This window comes from Pithys albifrons, chromosome 9 (assembly GCF_047495875.1).
Source record: "Pithys albifrons albifrons isolate INPA30051 chromosome 9, PitAlb_v1, whole genome shotgun sequence".
Lineage (NCBI taxonomy): Eukaryota > Metazoa > Chordata > Aves > Passeriformes > Thamnophilidae > Pithys > Pithys albifrons.
In genome coordinates, this window is record NC_092466.1 from 9,084,292 (window position 1) to 9,105,093 (window position 20,802).

A 20,802-nucleotide genomic window follows, 5' to 3' on the forward strand; every position below is an offset into this window, starting at 1 on the left:
TTTCATATAAGGCTCTTCAACACTTTGATATGGGAGAACATCAAAAGAAGGGAAACCAGATAGAGGGAGAGAGTCCCAGTAGGGAAAATACTCTGTTGCACTTCACCAGTTAACCTCAGAAATCATAAATGTGAGGAAAGTCAGTTGATGAAAGGAAGGTGTGAGAATGCACAGTTAGACATTGAGTAGTTACAGAGAGGAGTGGGAATCTGAAGTGGTGGGTGTGTAAATAATTGTAATTCCAGGAGTTCTGTAGAGCTAACAAGTTTTACTTGTTTACAGTAAACTCACGCAGGTCACTGTTTTCAGCCATGGACCCATTCCTTTCTTAGAGACAAATGTTCATGTATGTATCTATATGTTATGTATACATACAAAAGGGTTTTTACATGAACATGTATTTGGTAAATGCATTTGAGGCTTTTTATTCAGCAGTTCTGACAGTGAAACTTCTGAGTTTTATGCTAGAAGGTGAAACTGGGAATGTGTTGGCTTCAAATAGCTGAGCTGAACTGCAACTATTGCTAAAAATTGAATTTGATAAGAAGCATGAGCATGGACACTTGTTGTATACCTACTTAGAACTTAAAAAAATCAGGATTACATTTCTTACCAGGCCGTGGACAAAATCTGTGCATTTTCAGATACTTGACTGTCTCATTGGAAGTGACTGTCTTACATGTGCCTTAAAATTAGTACTGTGTATAGTTCTGGATTTTCATAGAGTTACCAAATGTCTCATGTTGTCATAGACCACAACAACCCTAAAATGCTGCAAACAAGCAATTTCCTCACAAGGAAGATGCTTTTTGGTTTGTAGTTAAGTTCCACATGCACAGCATTATTCTCTTTTGTGTGTGTGTGTGTGTGTGTGTGTGTGTGTGTGTGTGTGTAAGGTTTTCATGAATTGCATTAAGGTTTCTGACTTCTCAATATTGCAGATTGATGAGCAAAACCCATGTATCTCAAAATCAAAACCAAACAATGTACCTTGTTTTTAATTTCTTTTTTTTTTCCTTTACAGACTGATTAAAGAAAACAAAAAGCATCAGGAACTGATTTTGGAAATCTGCTCAGAAAAGGACAACTTAAAAGATGAATTGAAAAAACGAACAGAAACAGAAAAGCAGCACCTCGGCATCATTAAGCAGGTACAGATAACAAAACAGAAGTGCTGGTTAGTATCTCACTGTATATAGAGTCTATTGCCACTGTTCAACAAGACATCATCCCTGGTAGCACAAAGAAGGAAGGGAGGCCAGTGCTTATTATTCTAAGCTTTTTAAGAGGATAAATCTGCTCTTCTATTTCAAGAAATTGTTTGAAAGTCTTTATTGTATTTCGATGAACTGACTTTCGATACAGGCATTTCCCCAGGGCCTTGTCAGAACCATGAAAATGGTGGAGGAGTAACGTGATGTGAGCATTGATGTAGGCTGGGTTTAGTTTAGGAAGAAAAGATATCACATCAGGTGTCACTGTTTGTCTGTTGCAAACATACCTGTTCATGTCCCTACAGTTGACTGACCAGCTGATTGCAGATAATATCTTGGAAATCTGGCAAGAGATAGCTTTTAAAATAAGAATGTCTGTTTGTCAAAGTACTGGTGACTCTCCTAGTTGTCAGGTCTCTCTCTTCATATCTGCATCACACAGAAATGTGTTCCCAAAACAGTGTGCCAGGCTTGTAGTTCCAGAGGAATATATTCATGTATATAGAGGCTTAGTCTGTCCATAGACTGTTTAATTGCAAAGAGTCTTTGAAAATCCATAATGTGATTGAAAGTGGAATTGAAAAGTCTTATTTTTAGTCTACAAATTGGAATTGCTTATGCCTGAATAAATCAGTATGAGCAGCTCACTGATCCTCTGTTGTCTGTCTTTCCACGATAGCACTGTATGATTTCACGAAGGTGTATCATGCAGCAATTGCTTTATCCCATTCTGAATAAAAGTATTTGTGAGGGAATTTGTGATATTACATGCTTGCAAGTCATTTCAGAAAATACTCTTTTTGGAGTGTAATAGTTTTATATGGTGGTTGGATAGCACCTGGAATTGAAAGATACTTTGCTGTGAAACACTTGAATTTCTTCATTTGAGATGGGCGTATTTTGTTGTTAGAATTTCTGAGTTGGTATTCTGTGATGACTTTCAAGTGAATGAAAGCTTGGCTGCACTCACAGCGCCAAGCAAACTGTGCATGCTTTCATGTGCATAACTTCTTGTATGGGCAGTGATACGTTTGCAAAGCTGAACGGTGTGTGATCAGGTCATGGTGTGGTAACAGAGCATTTTAGGTAGTTCTGGACTTCTATTGTAGTAGCTTGGAATTGCCCAAAAATGTAAGACACTGACTCTGAGATCTTGCTCCTTGTCCCCAAACGCAAATTAAACCCCTAATTTTGGTGAGTTGGCTTTCCCCTGGGACAAGGGGATAGTCTTTAGGCACAATTTGAACAAGGTTTGGGCAGTGTCACAGCTTTATGGAGCCCCCACGCTGCTCCTACTGGACTTGCATGAGTTGGCAGTGAATGCACTCTGGGAAGTGTTCCAGTTAACGTGGGTAATTATTCTTCAGCTGGATCAGGGCTCTGATTTGGTTCACTAGGTGGTTAAACAAAGTGCCAGCACAATGAATGACTAAGCTCCTCTTCATTTGCTGCGTTATTTTTCAATGAATTATTTCCCAGTCTAGTTCAGTGTGGACGCATGGCTGCTTTGCTGGCATGGTGATGGATATGGCACAAGGATAGGAACAAAAGGGTGGAAGGTGAAGAAACATCAGATAGCAGCCAGCTCTGCTCTGGCATCTCAGCACTTGCTGTCAATCTGGAGTTTTGTGTAGTAAATTACTGTGTCTTTTGTTTTACTTGATGTGATGCATCTTCAGTCTCACTGAAGATGAGAAGTGACATCTTTCATGCTTGTACTGTCATGCAAAGCTAGATGTTGATATGGGTAGTTTCATCTTGACAAGTGTAAAATACAGGTAAATACCTGTTGAAGCATCTAATTTTGTGTGAAATGTTCCTGCCTGTATAAAACATGATCAAAGTGTTATTTTCCCTGTAATTATATCATAATGTTGTCTTCCAGCTGGAAGCAAGAATAGAAGAGCTTAATAAAGAAGTGAAAGCTAGTAAAGACAAACTTGTAACTCAAGATGCAGCAGCCAAAAATACTATTCAGCAGTTGCATAAAGAGATGGCCTTTCGAATGGAACAGGTAATATGGACAACTTTAAATTATTGAGCATGTAATAAGCAACATGGTTCTTGTAGGAAACTTGTTGAATCACTGGGTAGGGCAAAATTTTCCCAAACTGGAATTACTCGTGTGCAGTTACATGTGTAGCTTTGATAACTGTTATCAGTGAATTTCCAAATAGCTCTTAACACTTTAAAGTACCTGATAACTCTTCTAAAAATATGTATTGTTATATGTATGACATTTAGCCCTCAAGGAAATCTCATTTTTCTTACCTCTAAGCAGAACTTAATTCAAAATGGGTAAAAGTTGGAAATGGCTTTTTTCAGACAGGCTATCAGAAAATTTAATGTTTTTTCTCAACTCCAGCACAAAGCTCTTATTTTGCTTTTATGTATTACTGATATCTGAGTTTTTTTTCCTTCTTAATAAAATATTATGCCAAGTATTTTCTCTGTTGAATATACTCTAAAGCTTAATGTCTGATTTATTTTTTTTTCCTAATTTGAAGCAGAATTTATTAGTGCTGGGATGGAGGGGACCTGTAAAAATAAGCCACTGAAAAGTAAACCAGGCACTCAGCAATAGGACAAGGGTGGATGGGCTCAAGCTCTGCCAGGGGAAATTTAAGTTGGAGATCAGAAAAAAATTCTTTGCAGAGAGAGTGCTCAGGCATTGGAATGGGCTGCCCAGAGAGGGGGTGGATTCCCCATTCCTGGAGGATTTTAAACTGAGATTGGCCGTGGCACTGAGTGCCATGATCTGATAAAGGGACTGGAGTTGGACCCAGGGTTGGACTTGATGATCTCAGAGGTCTTTTCCAACCCAATCGATTCTATGATTCTATGAAAAAAAATCCACTGGATAAAGACTGTTCTGTTGGCATGTGGTTGAGGGAAGACAGAGGCCTGGTACTGAGTATTTGTAAAATTATTTTGTTACTAAAACTTCCAAATACACTTCTTTCCTTCTCAAACAAGAAATTATATACCACATTACTAATGTATTGATAACGCATTTGAGATGTTTAGCTGTGATGCTGCAGCTCCTTAGGTGCATATTCACCATTAGATGTATGAGTAATTCCAGTGCTTAAGAGGAATCTCAAGTTAATCTTTGCAAAACTGGAGCTTTTGAGTCCTGCCTTGTTATGCTACTTTACTGCAATACTGAAAATATCCAGTAGTGTCTTACAATAGTTAACTATGAAATGCAAGATTGATTCATTCTCTTTTGGTATTTTTCAAGGCAAACAAGAAGTGTGAGGAGGCACGGCATGAGAAGGAAACAATGGTGATGAAATACGTCCGAGGGGAGAAGGAGTCACTTGACCTCCGGAAAGAAAAGGAGATCCTTGAGAGAAAAGTGAGAGATGCAAACAAAGAAATAGAAAAGCATATTAATAAAATCAAACAGCTTTCTCAGGAAAAAGGAAGATTGCACCAACTCTATGAAACTAAGGTACTCCAAGCTTTGCTGTATGACTGGAGGGAATGATTAAGAGCACTGTCAGAAAACCCTTATCACTTGTTTGCTGTTGTACTTGGTGAAAGAAACCTGTTTTGGTTTTGCTGTATAGTTGTGAAAACACCTTTTCTCCAAGTGAAGGGGAAGAAGCTACTGAATTCTCGTCATCATCTTTTTGAAGTTCCTTTTAATATTTCCCTGAATATTTGTTTGTGAAATGTTAGGGATTTTTCTGACAAAACTGAAAAGACTGCTTGTTGCACATGTCTAGATTTTGAGGTAATTTCTCGGTGGTTTGGATTTTTTTTTAAAGGCTGCAGTGGCATTAAATTATTGCAGTTCTTTTTTGATGTTTTTCTGTTTTCACTCTCTGGTTCCTCTTTTGTAACTAAAAATTGAAAATAAAGCAATAGGATTTTCCAGGCCTAATTCCAAAAGTGTGCTTACCAATTGGAACCTCATTCTTATAAAAAAAAAGAACAAAAAAGGACTGTACAGTTTGCCCAGGAGATATTCGAGATCAGAACTATAGACTATGCCTTGTCTTTTAACAGATATGTGACATTAACATACACTAATACAACCTGACCTTGGTATTCAAACAAAACAGTAATGGAGGGGGTTTCTCACTGGATCATGGGCTAAAGCATTAGCAGCCATTCTCAAATACTTATGTCCATGATTTTGCAAAATCCAGACATTAAGGGGGGGGAAAAAAAAGCTTGTCATTGAACAGAAGTCTTGTTGTAGAAGCACTGGATGATTTAAATTATAGTAAAACCTATGAAATTTTTTAGGATGGTGAAGCCACTCGACTCAACAGAGAAATAGAAAAACTGAAAGAAGAAATCAATTCTCATGTTATCAAAGTAAAATGGGCCCAGAACAAATTGAAAACAGAAATGGATTCACACAAGGTTAGTGAAGTGGTGCTGGTACTATGACATGAAAATATAGTCAGTAATGTAGTCGTTATACTGTTTACTTTTTATATAGTGTTAAAATCTATTTCTAAAGTGTTTTGGGTTGTTTAATTTGATCACCTGCAGCAAGAGTCAGAATAGTCTGAAAGGATTTGAGGGGAGGGTGTAGGGGAGCGTTCTATTTAATCTGACTATCAACTTTCAATTTCTTGTGGTTTTTTGTTTGTTTGAATTAACTGTCATATTTAGTTTTTAAGTGATAGAGTTAAATCTGTTATCTTAAAATGTGTTTGGCACACAAACAAGGGATCATTTTGTTGTGCTTTCAGTGTTGGGACTAGTGAAAGTGGGTACAGCGTAAAGCGTAAAACAGTAGTTGAATGGAAGCAAGAAGACTTTTTGTTTTGTTATTTTTCCATACTGAAATAGGAAGTTTTATTATGAGAAATTTTCTTTCCAGTTTAAATTAGATAAACAGGTTTAACTAGTTTTAACCCATTCTTTATTACTGTTTTTGTAGGAAACCAAAGAATGTCTCAAAGATGCAATGACAAAATTAACAGAAGCAAAAGAAGAGGCAGATCAGATAAGGAAAAACTGTCAAGAAATGATAAAATCCTATCAAGTAGGTACATGTTTTCAGAAAGTCAAAGTAATGTTTAGTGTCCGAGTCTTCTTTTTCCTTCCTTTGTATCTTAAGCTGTAGAAGAGAAGAATTATCCTGTGCAAGATACAAAGCTGAGATGAATAGTGACTGATTTCTTTACTGAAAAATTGTTAAATAAAAGAGAAAATGTTTGTCCTTGTTGGTGTGCAGTGTGGGGGGATCTTTCTTGTCCTGGTCAGGATTATTAGATACGTATCTGTAGGAAAGACACTGTGATATGAAAATCTGTCTGTACTCTCAATATAGTACTTGAAAGGGGAATATAAAACTCTTAAACTACTTATGTTTCTTTAATCCCTTTAGGAGCCAGAAGAAATTAAATCGAATGAATTGGATGCAAAGCTCCGAGTAACTAAAGGAGAACTAGAGAAGCAAACTCAGGAGAAGTCTGATCATATGGAGGTAACTGTGTAGTGTGTGAAGCCCACACAATTGGCAATTTAGTAATTAAGAATTCCATGAGATTTTAATTTTGAGAATCTTATTTTAAGCTGCTTTCAGTGTTTGCCAAACTCTTTGGGTTAGGTTTCCCTTTTTTGGCCTAATACTACATCCCAGGGTCTGCCTCCAGCACTGCTTTTTGGAGGATGTTTTCAGGTACTACCTTGAATTCACTTTTTAAAAACAAAGTTAAGAGAAAAATGATATAATGAGGGCAAAATAACTGCTCTTTCGTTTATAAACATGAATGTTGCTGTAATTTAAAGCACAAATTCACATAATAAACAGCTCTTTCTCTGACCAGTGTTTTACCAAGCTATATGGCAAGGTGAGACAAGAAACAGCCTCTGTTCTGTGTGGAGTGAAATTCCATAGTGATGTAGTTACCTGCTCACAGCTCGTATGTGCCATCTTCAGGGCTGACCAAGTGTCAGTTTGCCTAGAACTTTCCCCAGGGGCTGTTGTGGCACAGACAAATGGTTTTAGCCATTTGTATACCTAAATCCAGAGTATGTAATCTTGCTTTTCTTCTCAGTTCTGAGAATACAGAAGCTTTGAGGTTTTGCTTTGCTTTTTGAAGAAGTAACCAACCCTTTGGGTTACCTGTCCTCCCTCAAGCCCTCTCAGCTGCTGTAGTGGCCTGTCTGGGCTCAGATTTTTTTGAGATGCCATTGTACATTTAGTTTTCTCAATGAACTTTTTACCCTTTGCAAAGGTGCATCATGCAAAAATAAAAGAACTGGAAGACCTGAAGAGGACATTTAAGGAAGGAATGGATGAGCTTCGAACACTGAGAACAAAGGTAGCAAGTGCTGTGCTGGATTGCTCTGGGGCTGAAAGCAGAGTGTTGGGGTTTGGAACAAGGCATTCAGTCTCTTAAATAGTACTTTTGCTTCTTTTGGAATAAATGGTGTGATTAGTGACTGGCTGGAATGAGACTAGAAGGCTCATGTGACCTCTGGTAAAGGAGTATATGCTGTCCATAACTTGTGGACAGTCGGTGGATCAGCATGTCAGTCACTTTATCCAGAGTGGGGAATTTAGCTCAACAGGACTGTAGAAAAAGGAAGATACTAAGGGTTTGGCTTGGTAATGGGGGAAAGAGGATGTCTGTGGGTCCTGGTCCATTAGGGTGATAAGTTTGAGTCTTTGATCAAAACTGGTTAATCACACTTGTTGAATTTAATTATTTCGTTTGTTTTATTTTTCTGACTGTATTTGATCTGAAATATTTTGGGGTATTGCTCTAAGCACTTGAAACCACCAAAAAATTAACATGTGAGCTTTGTACAACAATCTAGACATATGAGAATAATTTACCTCTGAAATTTGTGAGATTGCATAGTTTCTGATTTTTTTTTCCTATTTAGGTCAAGTGTCTAGAGGATGAGCGTTTAAGAACAGAAGATGAGTTATCCAAGTATAAAGAAATAATAAATAGACAGAAAACTGAAATTCAGAATTTACTGGACAGAGTCAAAACTGTAGATCACCTGCAGGATCAACATCAGAGGTACAGCTGTGCACTTTGAGTAATGATTTAAAAGATTCTCTGAGATGTGGAAGTGTTTTCTCTATTGAAGTTACTGATGATTTAAAATGTGTTGTAATTTTTTAGAATCCCTGTCCTAATTTAAATCAATATTGCAGGTACTGGAGATCAACCTTGGTGATCTCTCATAAAACAAGGGGATTGAGATTGATAAATCTGGTTTAATGTCTTTCATTATTAGAATAAGGAGTGCTTAATTTCCAGCATACTCTGTAGGAAGTTAGGCCTTTTAGGTATCTGCCCAGTGGGTTTATTTTTTTGAAAGACTGGGGAGAAGCAACTAAACTGGAAAGATGGATTGCTTTGTAATTGTGCAGTTGTGATGGATGAATGAAAGTATTTAATGAAAAGAATTTTATGTACTTGAGAGATGCTGTGTTCAGACAGTATGGAGCACTTGTATTTCTAATGGACTGGAATTGATTCTGCTGTGTCAAAGTTTGCTCATTTAAGAATGTGAGGGAAATAATCTCAAAAGGGTTGGGCTCAGACACAATTCAGGAGTGTCTGAGCATAGTCACATTTCTGGGTGGTACATAAGGACCAGAACATACAAATGGTCTCCACTCTACTGGTTCTAGTGCTGTTGCATAAATGGAGATATAGGTCAATGTCAGATAAGCAGAACCACCCATGTGTCCTTCTTGTGCTATTAAAAAATTCTCATTTATCATTGAAAAATACTTCATTAATTATAGGCTTTTATCAGAATTTAGAAAACTAAACTCTTTCTCTTTGCTGTGTGCTGGTCACTGTTTTGTCACTGTGTCTTCAGCCTTTCTAGGGAAACTGCAAACGGAGACAACTGAAGCCTACACTTGGACCAGTAACAGTTATTTTTCATTTGGAATCTTGCCAAATGAATTAAAGTGACTGTGATCTAAGGGGGGGGGAACTACAAATATGTCTTTTCAGTTATCCTTTCTTCTCAGTAACTGAGACATGCTTAAATATCTATCATTCCTTTTCTGTTTGGAGGGTTTTTTCAGTATCATTCCCATACAAGATTTATTATCCCTACATCAAATTTTATACTGTCTTTTATTTCTCCTTTAAAAGACTTTAAGATGTTTTCAGTATTCCTTAGAATGGCAAAGTTCTTCAATATCAACCACAGATTTTAAGACTTTGACTGGTAAATTCTTGTTAGCATCTATGAAAGAGGAATCCTGGAATCTTGCCCTCTTTTACCTGTTGCTCTGTAGAATAAATAAACTGAACCGCCTTCATTTTCTTGGAAGCAAATGGAAGGAATTTCATCTTCATTCACACAAAATCTTACCTATTTTCTTTATGAGAAAAGAATAGAGGAGGCAGGTTTCTTTAGCCTAGGGAGGAGAAGATGGAAAGCAAACATCCTGAAATGTACAAAAGGCTGTGTTACAAAGGGAATGTTCAGCTGTCCTTGTTCACTGCAGGAAGATCATTTTTGGTTCTATGCTGGGAAGAGCTTCCTGGGTGAACTGGATACTGATGACCTCCAGTGTTCCCTGGTTTCCTTCACTGGCAAACTTTTAGGATTGGTTAGAGATCTCTTTTAAAATGGTCTAAACATTTAATACTGCCTGGTTCAACCCTGACCTCTAGGCAGAGATTTCTCCTGTCATAATGAAACCACATATTTGAAAACGTAAAATACAAGCATAGCCTGCTGGCATAGATTCTTAAATGGGAGCTACAGGTGAGATATTTTGCAGCACAAGTGGCTGAAAAAATTTATGTGGTTGTTGTTCAGTTTTAAGTCTTCTGAAAGGTGGAATTAGCCTAAAAAAGACTGTAAAGGCAGGGTGCAGTACATTGGGTATTACCCTTTAGTAGAGCAATGATTGCAAACTTCTGTTGTCCTGACCCACGTGCACACTTCAAACTGGTAGCTGGAAGCATCTAACTTAGAGTAATTGAGCTCTAGTGGAATTCAGTTACTTAGTTTTGCAAAATTATGGTTCATTTTCAGAATTATTAATGATTTGGATTGAGTGTATCTCAGCTCTGTTTGGAGAAACATACTGATACAGGATTGTTGATCTAAATTGAATTGAGCCTCCTGGTAATTACACTGTCTGTCAGGGAACTAAATGTGCTCTTGTTTTATTTTAAAATTTGAATATGCACACTCCCTGTGAGAGAATTGAGGGATTAGCATTTTTCTGCTAATGTTGAAAGGTAAAATTTTAGAAAAGGTGTAGAAAATTCTGTGATTGAATAACTAATGAAGTAATATTGCAAGAGCAAATGAGAGAGGGACATTTTTAGTTTGTAATGTTTTTAAGAGCTGTTTAATTTTGCAATTAATGTCAAACATTTTCTCTTAAATGTTGATGATAACTGAAGATACAGCATTTTTCACTCAAATGTATTACGTGCAATACATCAAAAGTCTTCTAATTGGAGTGTTTCAGTAGAAACAAGAACTTGAATTGTAGAGAAAGGCACTTGTTTTTCAGGGAAGGAATAGTGGAGTAAGACAGGTCCTTTGATTCAGAGTGGCACTGCTTGGGGAGGGATGTTTCAGAAATCACTGTACTGCTGTCCTGGAAAAGCTCAGAACTGGAGCATGAAGACAAGTCCTTCATCCCTTGAAGACAAGTCCTCTTGCAGAAAGGTCACCCTTGAGTTTACAGACCTTCCTCTTATTTACCGGGTCTGGTTTTGAGGGTTTTGTTTGTACCCTGTTCTGAAGCTCAGGAAGTTGAATATAGAGATAGTTTTCCTTGAAGGAGCTAATGCCTGCTTGTCCTTCTTTTGGGGTGCAAATACTTGTCACTTCATCACCGCAGCATGTCATGAAATCAAGTGAAAATTTGATATTTAAAATCATCCAGTGACTGACTAACTTATTTGGGCTTGACCTGCATGACTTTATTTCAGTAAGATGTCATGTCTTTAAGCTCAGGTTATCCCTAATAAGATACAATTGTTTTGACAGAGATGAACAAGAAATCAATGCTTTAAAGGAAGAAGTAGATGGTTTCAATTCTCTGGTTGCTGATCTCCAGAAGGACATTGAAGGTAGTCGGAAAAGAGAATCTGAGCTATTGGTATTCACTGAAAAATTAACCAGTAAGAATGCACAGCTTCAGTCTGAAAACAATTCCTTACAGAGCCAGTTGGATAAGCTTTCTCACAGCGAAAGAGAGCTGCAGAATCAGCTGGAATGTGTTCAACAGACTAAAGATGATCTGGTGAGTACAGTGTGCAGCTTGTTTTTTGCACTAGCATGATACCTGACACAGATAAAGATGTGGCACATGAATACTACATTGTGTCTTTGCTTAACTGACTGCAGTTTCTCATGGAGTTTGCCAGTTTGGTAGAAGAGTAGTGGGATATGAACACCTCATGTTCCTAAGGGAAAAAAAATCCTGAGGCATGCTGCATTGGAATGAGGAGGTGTTATTGTGTTGCTCTTTTTATCTTTGATGCAGTGCAGAGAGTTGTTCTCTGTGCAGCTGTCATTGAAACAAACATAAGGTTGTCATTTTCCTGTGAAATTTATTAGTGTAAACTGTTTCTCAAGTCTCGTTTGTAGTATGAGATAAATGTAATTTTTAATAAACTTAGTGTGTCATGGAAGGTAGTGTAACTACTATACAGCTCTGCAAGGGTTTGTACTTTATCATCTAGACATTTTGGAGATAGTTCAGGAATCCTACTATTCATCTGCAGTGCCAGTATTCAGCCTAAACAATAAGTAAAAAATGTGAAAGATTCTCAGGTGAAAAGTGCAGTTAGAGCTGCTGAGCTTACAGTATGGTTAGGCTAGAATGTGTTTGTGTATGACTGGAAATAAAATTACCATTTCAGGCCACAAAGTTACAGAAGCAGGAGGATCAGCGAAAGTTGGAGGTTGAGACCCTGCAGGCTCAGCTGGCGTCAGAGCAGGAGGAACGAGCAGCATTGAAGATTCACGTGGATGAACTGAAGGATGACCTGGCGACACAGAAGCGCAAGCACGCAGCAAACCTGAAAGACCTCACAAAACAACTTCAGCTAGGTGGAAATTACTTTCTGTTATGAGTCAGCCCCATCTGTGAACCCCTTCACAGTGTGGGAGAGCGCTGTTGTCTGTGTGTGCGCACTGCTGCTTGAGTGTTGCCCTTCAAGCTCTCTGTCCCTAAAGACAACGAGAGTGAGTGAGCAAGTGACATCTTGTGGAAGCTGCAGTTACAGACCTTTCTGTCAGTTTTCAGTTTTAAATATAACTTTTGATGTGGGCTTAGACCTAATATGAAAGATTTATTTCAAAAGAGCTTGGTCTTTGTTGCAGTGTATGTGACTACTTAAATGTCACAGTGAATATATATGCATGCTGGCCTGTGTAGGAGTATGTTCAAAAGTTGCTAGAAGTTTCCTAGCTGCTGACTATCAGGAATTGCTGGTGACAGTTATTTTTTAGTACATTAAACAGAACACTTCAGTTTTTAAAGCTGAATATGGAGAGACTGCTGACTAATTTTGTCTACAAATAGAAGTCATCAAATACCCAATAATACATATGTTCTGAATGCAAATAGATTTGAAGATAATCAAATCTGTTTGAAGTGAGTTTGAAAGAAGAGGTCCTATTGGCATTGTGCAAGATAAGTTCCATGTCCCTTTTTGTCCATACAGGAACAGCTGTGTGCTTTCCTTCTCTATCTCCACTGAGAGTGAGTGGTGCTTCTGGTACAAGTACTGCATTGGGCTGGCTGTAGTGATACAGTTATGAGATGCTGGAACAAAGCTGCCATTCTTCCATTCAAGAGTTATTTACAGAGCAGTCCTATTCAAAAATAAAATCCAATTTAGTCTTAGTGTTCCCAGTTAATCCTGTGTATGGTATTACCCCCTTAACAGGCAATTGCTGCAGTGTTTAGGGGTTGTGGTGGGTAATACATTCATGTACTTCATGGTCAGGGCCAGAGTTGGGGAGCTGTTTGGTTTTGGGGTTTATTTTCAGTTGCTATCATCATCTTGCAGCTGTCAAGCAGTGTTAAATTAGTGCAGATAGAGGATTAAAGTTTTAAATTTTTAGTTTTTAATCTGCTGTTGGTAACCATCATTTTGTTACACTTTTTTAGCACGGAGGAAATTGGATCAGATGGAAAATGGTATTTATGACAAAGAAGTCAGCAGCATGGGGAGCCGTTCCAGTTCATCAGGTAATACAGCACATAGCAGGGCTGCCCAAACAACCCTTCAGTTTTAATGAGGTTGCCATGGTGTGCTGCCATGAGCCTTGCTCTTTCTGTGGTTTGTGCATATGCAGTGTGTGGGCAGCCTCCCATTAAAGCTGACAAAATAGCACCAAAGTGCACTTGGCTGACTGCAGTTGTAGGTACTTATTAAGAGATTAAAGTGTAATGTTTGGGATGTTTATATCCCTTGGTTCTTTTTAAATAACTATCAGTTTTATTTTGGTGCTTTTACCTTTGAAGGAAGCTCGGGAGACTCAGTTTACAGAGGACCATTTTACATTCTGCCAGAGGCAAAACAAAAATGAGCAGTGTTGTTTAATTGCCTTATTGACAGTTGCAACTGTGTAAATGATAAATCAATTAGCATCATTTGAGGCATGAGTGGGTTTGTGTAGAATTCATTGGTTTCTATCTGGTTAGAACTAAAGCAGTGATCTTTAGCACTGAAAATGACATCTGTTTCCTTCCTTGATTTTTTGGTGGTTTAAGTTGGGTTAGTTGTGTCAAAGTGTCCCGTAATGTCACTGTGTGAGAAAGACAAATGCTTAGAAAGAAGAACAGAAAGTAAAGAAAATACTTCATACTCTGAAGTGATCAGTGCTGTGGAGTGTTTATACACAGGGCTTTTGTCAGTCTGTACAGTTTTCATAGTGTTGTAATTTTAGTGGAGTTCAAAGTGGATATATTTAAAATCAGCTCAGTCTTGAACAAAGTTGATGAATATGAAGGTGTTGAAGCAGAATAAGCATTACTGAAGGAAGCACACTTGGGCTAAAGGAGGTACACCCATGCAAGGAGACTGCACTGCTGTCTCAGCCTGTCCCTAAGGATTGTCTATGCAAACCCCCACCATGTTAGTGGAAAACTGACATCCTGAAGGAGTTATCCTAAGCTCCTGAAGCAATGAATGCATGCAGTGCACTGGTGGGGCACTTTACCTGGTATAAAAAGGAGTTTTTACACGTGTGGGTGTGTTTCAGGGTCCCTTAATGCGCGCAGCAGCAATGAGGATCGGTCACCTGAGAACACTGGATCTGCAGTGGCTGTGGATAGCTTCCCAGAGGTGGACAAGGCTGTCTTGGTTGAAAGAATACTGAGGCTACAGAAGGCACATGCTCGAAAAAATGAGAAGATGGAGTTTATGGAGGATCACATCAAACAACTGGTGGAGGAAATCAGAAAAAAAACAAAGTATGTTCTGTATTCTGTTCATACAGTTCTTCAGTGTTGAGCTAATGCACTAGAGAAATATTTTGAATTTTAAGTAAAACAAGTAATTGTCTAAATGAAAATGTTTAAAATAATAAAAAACATTGCAGTGATAGTACATTTCAAAGGTAGGATTAGTCTTAGGGGTTTTTCCTTATCTTTCCCAAGCAGTTATGGTAATTGCCAAGTTTTTGAAAATTACTACTATTACTAATTTTTTTCAGGAGGAATAACTGATGCAAGTGGGGTTTTGGTAGCAAAATGGTCACCAGGTGGCTGATTTGAGGTGGACTGCTGCCACTGGCTAACAGAAGAGTCCATTCTCTTCATGTGCTTAAAAGGGTGCTGATTGTAAGTGTTTGTTTTGGAAGGAGTATCTGCATAACTCCAGATGGTAGTCTGGCATATATATCACAAATGATATATCTGAGCCAAAGGTGGTCAGTAGTTAATGTGTGAGACAAGATTTCACTTAAATGGAAATCTCATCTTACAGGATAATGTCTGGAACTTTAGTTAGGAGGGAAGCAGTGCTGGCATATGCCTTCCTCTGGAAAGTGCAGTTGCCTGTTAAGAATAGCCCTTGCTTAATGAGTCCATACATTCATGCCCATCTGGTCCTGTTTCATAGAACATGATCACAGCTTGAGAAGACTCTTGAGAAGAGACTTTCTAATTTTTGTCTCATATATAGAAAGCTTAAGATTCTCTCTCTGGAGTCTTTCAGCATAGAAAAGTAGAGCCTTTAAGTACCTTTTTTGTCCCAGTATCTTTTCAGAATACTTGTAAATAAGTAAACCTTGTGCATTGTAGTTACCAGCATCTCCTCTATCACTTTTGGTATCCAAGGTTTTTCTGACTTTGAAATTGCAGGAGTAAATTTTATACTGCTTTTTAATACAGTACTGCTTAAATAACACTACTCATGTTGGGAATCTGAAGTTACTTCAGTGTCTGACTTTTCGCTGCCTTGTAACGTTGTGATGTTGGTTTATTATTTTTTTTTTATCCCCCAGAATTATTCAGAGTTATATTTTACGGGAAGAAGCTGGAACACTGTCATCAGAGGCCTCTGACTTCAACAAAGTACACTTGAGTAGACGGGGTGGAATTATGGCATCTCTGTATACATCTCATCCTGCAGACAGTGGTCTCACGTTGGAACTCTCCTTGGAGATAAACAGGAAGCTACAGGCTGTGTTAGAAGATACATTACTGAAAAATATTACATTGAAAGTGAGTAGCTATGCCAGTTCTTTCACTCTTGTGCTTCTGAGGTGCTGTCTTCAGAGATGCAAGCAGTTAAAAGGCTTTTCAGAAGTCACCTCATTGTGAATTGGTGCACTGATAGCACTGGGTTAACCAGACAGTTATGTGACATGATCCAAGCTGAACCTCTGGTTTGGGATCCTTGGAGTGTGGTGCACTAATGGTCTGCTGCCTGTGCCTTCTCTGTGCTCTCTCCCAGTCCCATGGAGCCAGGATCCTGGGCTCTGCCTGCCTGGCCCTGTGCCAGCACCTGGGTACCCTCCTGAGCTGTTGGGGCAGCACTTCTGCTGCAAGGGAGTGCTGGCAAGCTTGAAAATGGTGTGCAGGCTGCCAGCTGGACTGCAGTGTTCTGCTGAAGTTGGAGGTCTCTTCCTAAAATTATTATTCCCCTTAAGCGTTGTACTTTCTAGACATGCTGTAGAATGTCAGTAACTGCACAAAAAGACTTACTGAGAGCTTTGTGTCCTATGTTGAAGTGAGCTTGGTTTTCTCCAGTTCTCTCATCATTTGCATTTGTTCTGAATACTTCAAAGTGTCAACCTGCTGACATAAACAGTAATTTTAACTTATTAGTGCATTTTGTGCTGATTGACTCATTTTCCCTGTATAACTTGCCCTATCATTTTTCTCCCCCCCCAAAGGAAAACCTTCAAACTCTAGGAACAGAAATAGAACGACTTATTAAACACAAGCATGAACTGGAACAGAGAATAAAGCAGACATAACTAAAACTTCTATGGACTAACCAACATGAAGACGCAGAAGAGGCAGGTGCTACCGAGCACTGTTTTTTACACTTTGCCTGCCAGCAACAAGCATCTGGTATTTTGCAAAAGAAGCCTTTGACCACAGAGGCTTAGCTGTGTGAGAGATCGATGGGGTTTGGCATCACTGTGGTTCTGTTGACCCAGTACCAGCCTGAGGAGCTGCTGAATTTCACTACACACTATGTTTATCTAGAACTTTTATTTGAAATGACATGCAGATGCTTTGCAGTGCATACTGTGTTTTGAGTGAGTTGCTGTGAGATTTTAATTCCTTCACTGTATAATAACCAATCTCTTAATGATAGAGCTTGAAAAAAATAAATCCAAGTATGTCTTAGTTGCTTTTGAACATATCAAGTGTTACTGAGCTTTAAGGGCTTTCTGACATTATTTCTGTTCTTGGATATTATTTCTGATCCTTAGGCTGATTAAGCATTTTTGACATGTGCATGGAAAAATGCTTTGTCACAAAATTTTGGTTTTTAAGTGGTGACCATGCTATTGCATATTTTCTGCTTTAGATTAACATTCAACTGGTCAGTTTGTTTATGCAAATGAAGTGAAACAACAGTAAAACTAAGGGATTAAGTAGCTTTCTGATTCAGGTCTTGAGTACATGTAATTGAAACAAATGTCAGTTCAAATGCTTTAAACCCTTGATCTTTAGACATACAGAGCTAAAGAAGTCTGATATCAGATAATTGGTTAATAAAGTTTTCTTGGCTTTTGCATAACAGCATTTAAGAAGTAGAAGTTTTAGTTGCCTGTTGTTATGCATGTACACAGACATGGTGATTGCATCTGTTTCAAAGACACAGAAGCTAACTAACTTTTCTCATTACCAGTGGCTAGACTACTCTGTGAAAGTAATGGTAAAAAGAGAGAAAAATATCTAAATGGGATTTTAATCTATTACTGGACTGTGGAAGTGGCACAGAAATGTGTGCACCTCTTTGATTTTACTGTTCTAAAGAATGAGTTGGTCAAAATGGCACAAACTTAGAGCTGTTATTTAGTCCTTCACTGGGTGAGAGGGTGATGGAGGAAGAGTATCAAGGTGACAAAATTTAGGTTAATCACAACATCATGTTCACATTTTAATTCCAGAATAAGTAATATACAGGATCCAAAATATCACTATTCCAGCAGTAAATGCATAGTTTCAGTATCTATTGCCTTTTGACCAAAATAAATAGATCAGATTACAGTGTAAGTATGTACTTCAGGTTTTTATTAAATACTTGAACTTCCTATTGTCATGAAAGAAGAGTCCATGTACATTTACAATAGCAGTGTTTTAGCTATTTTAATGAGAAGAAGGGATGGTGTGTAAGAATCTGACTTACTGCAGGCACCTTTCACATCCTACACATGGATGACTTAGGGCTGATTTGGTTTGAATAGTTTGGTTCAAGACAGCAAGATTTCCTTGTTCCTTTAAAGACTGGCATCTCTGAAAGTCCTTGTGGGGGATCAAGACCTGGTTTGTCATCCAGAGACCTTCAAGAGTCTGGGAGGGCAGGTCCTTTCAGTGTCAAAGGATCAAGTATTTATTTAGAAGGGGGGAGTGGGAACAAATAATTTAAAATCTGACTGAGCATTATGGAGAAACTGCAAGCCTTTAATCTGGGTGGGTTTTATACATCTATTTTTTTAATTCCTGAGAGGAATGTTTATCTGAAGTGTTAGGGAATTTGGACCAGTCCAGTCATGGGACTACCTCTGCTTTACTGTTATTTAAGTGATGTTGAAGAGGAAAATGTGCGGCTTTGCTGAAAGAGATATGTCACCAACTTCTAGGAAGTGAACAGACAGTTGTTTATGACTGAACTGGATCTTCTGCTGAGAGAAAGTATTTTAGAACAATTTGCATGCTAAAACATAGCCTAGCTCTTGTATGTTTGTGTTTTCATGCTTTAACATACCAGATCTCCAGATATTTTCAGACGTTCAGCTGAGTGACTCCAGTATTTTAGATACCATGTTAATATTGTAATAATTTAATGTATGTTCTTCAGGTGTACAGTGTGAATGAAGGAGAGGTGTGGTGCAGATGGAATCAGTGCAATGATGTGGAAATTCTTATTTCTTTTTGGCATGGTTGTTTCTCCTTTTAAGTTATTTGAGAAACCTTGTTAGCTGTCCTCCTGCCCTGCTGGAAATGCTGCTTCCTCTTGTAGCACTTGTAACTTCTCAAAGTTTTATTTTTTTCTTCACTATGGAGATACACAAAGCAGACAAAATACCACAATGTTTATTGTGCACATTACTTTTGTGGACCAAAGTTGTCATTCACAGGCGTTACTTTAAACATACCTGTTAGCAGTGTAAATGCCATTCTCACTTGCACATTGGGAAATGGCTCTCTAGTAAGCTGAGAATGTGATGAACACCTGGTGGGGTCAGCCAGCAACTTTGCTGTTCCTCATTTCTGAAAGGCAGTGATGTATGAGCCATAAAAAGTGTTGCTGGCAAGACACGTGTGGTGGTTTCCATGGGGTTTGCATGTCAGGAGGGTTATACTGTTGGTGCACAGAAAGATGTGTTCCTGTGGAGTGGTTCACACAGGTGAGCACCAGCTGGTGCAGAGTGGGTGCAAGTCTTGCTTGAAATCGCATTCCACTTACCCTTGTTTTGGAAACTTCATATTATAAACCTGAAACTGAAAATTGTCCTCAGATAAACTGAATTTTAGAGAGAAACTAAATATGAAGGCAGCCTGAAGCATTTAGCTACATGCCTGTCACTGAAATTGTGTCCATTAGATATGTAATTGCCACAGGCTACTTTTGAGAATTCCAAGCTTGTAGCTAGTTGTGTCTTACAGGCTTAAACATCTGTTTCTCGAATACTCAGGATGCTCTTTTAATTTGAACATCACACATCCAGATGTTGTTAGAGACCCTACAAGAAAGCTGCCTATGCCTTTCTACCCTCTGTAAAATCCAGTACTGTCATTGTCTGAAGCCAGACCTGACCTGAAGAATAACATTTTATGCTATAGAAATCACTGGCTTTCTGCCACACAGACTTGTGCAATATTTATAGTGTCCAGAAAACTGGAGATTGATTTCTTTCTGGATATTTTCACTTGTTGCTGGCAACACCTGCAGTATCTCTCATGAAGTATTTTTTCATTACAATGTTTTGGTTAATAACTAAAAAAAATTTTATGTCTCTGGCTTCCAGTGCATCGAGTGTTCGAATGTAGGAGGGGGCTCAGAGGACAAGGCCTGTCAGAAAGGGCCTTCACCCTTCCTGCTGTCAGTGGGAAGCACTATGACTGAATACCAGCAGCAGGTGGCACAAGGAGTCAGGTGTCCCGTGTCTCACCTGTCCATGGGCAAATTGGCTGCATTGCAGAGGGAGCTGGGTGGGATTTAGAGCTTTTCCAGGATGAATGGGCATTTCCTTCCTATTTTTGTGTTTTAACTGACTCTTCCAATATATGTACGTAAGTCATCTGAATATACACAGAATGTCTGTTGGTTTAATTTTGTAGATAACTGTTTCTGTATAAAGTTTTTGAAGATATTGCTATACCTTATGTATATACTGTACTTTGAAATAATAAACATACAAATGTATGACAGTCTGGTTTGGAACTGTGGTTTGTCCCACTGTTTATTTCCTGCTGGCTGGGTCGGGGTTGTGCTGACAGCTCTCAGGGAGGGCCTGGGCAGGGGTGGCATTGAATGCTCCATGCCAGATGCTCATCTTTAGGAACTGGGAGCCTCCCATTCTCACAGCACAGAGGTGTCCTTGTGATGCTTGTACACAAGTACTCTGGGCTAAAGGAGCTGCATTGTCAGCAGACTGTTCTTGCTGGCAGGGCGGGCACCATCAAAGCCCCTTGTTCCCCCTCAAGTGGATTTCACTGTATAGAAGGAATCGGATCAGTGTTGGAGGCGTTGCTGCTCCCCCCATCCTGGCTGGGCTGTACTCGCTGCCAGCCCCTGCTTTCCTGTTGCACCGTGTAAACAGGAGGTGGCAGTGCCTCTTCTCTGATGCTGCCAGTGGGTTTAGCAGCGAAGCCAGGGAAAGCAGGCCAGCACTCTCTCTCTCTGCCGTGCTTCATCCCGTGGAGACTGCAGTGGGCAGGTGATGAGTGTGCTGCACT

At 38.8% G+C, this 20,802-nt stretch overlaps 1 protein-coding gene across 4 annotated transcripts in view; it reads left to right on the top strand.

The window, feature by feature from the left end:
* Positions 1-20,274, top strand: part of CCDC186 (coiled-coil domain containing 186) — a 33,616-nt gene extending 13,342 nt beyond the window's left edge. For all 4 annotated transcript variants that reach the window (XM_071563571.1, XM_071563573.1, XM_071563572.1 and 1 more), the window contains exons 3-16: positions 1,025-1,151; positions 3,100-3,228; positions 4,459-4,671; positions 5,475-5,594; positions 6,121-6,225; positions 6,571-6,669; positions 7,424-7,510; positions 8,079-8,221; positions 11,187-11,442; positions 12,065-12,254; positions 13,321-13,401; positions 14,418-14,628; positions 15,663-15,882; positions 16,557-20,274. In XM_071563571.1, the coding sequence (XP_071419672.1) occupies positions 1,025-1,151; positions 3,100-3,228; positions 4,459-4,671; positions 5,475-5,594; positions 6,121-6,225; positions 6,571-6,669; positions 7,424-7,510; positions 8,079-8,221; positions 11,187-11,442; positions 12,065-12,254; positions 13,321-13,401; positions 14,418-14,628; positions 15,663-15,882; positions 16,557-16,640 (2,065 nt within the window). In that variant the 3' untranslated portion in view covers positions 16,641-20,274. The remainder of the gene's footprint in view (positions 1-1,024; positions 1,152-3,099; positions 3,229-4,458; positions 4,672-5,474; positions 5,595-6,120; positions 6,226-6,570; positions 6,670-7,423; positions 7,511-8,078; positions 8,222-11,186; positions 11,443-12,064; positions 12,255-13,320; positions 13,402-14,417; positions 14,629-15,662; positions 15,883-16,556) is intronic.
* The last annotated feature ends 528 nt before the right edge of the window (positions 20,275-20,802 follow it).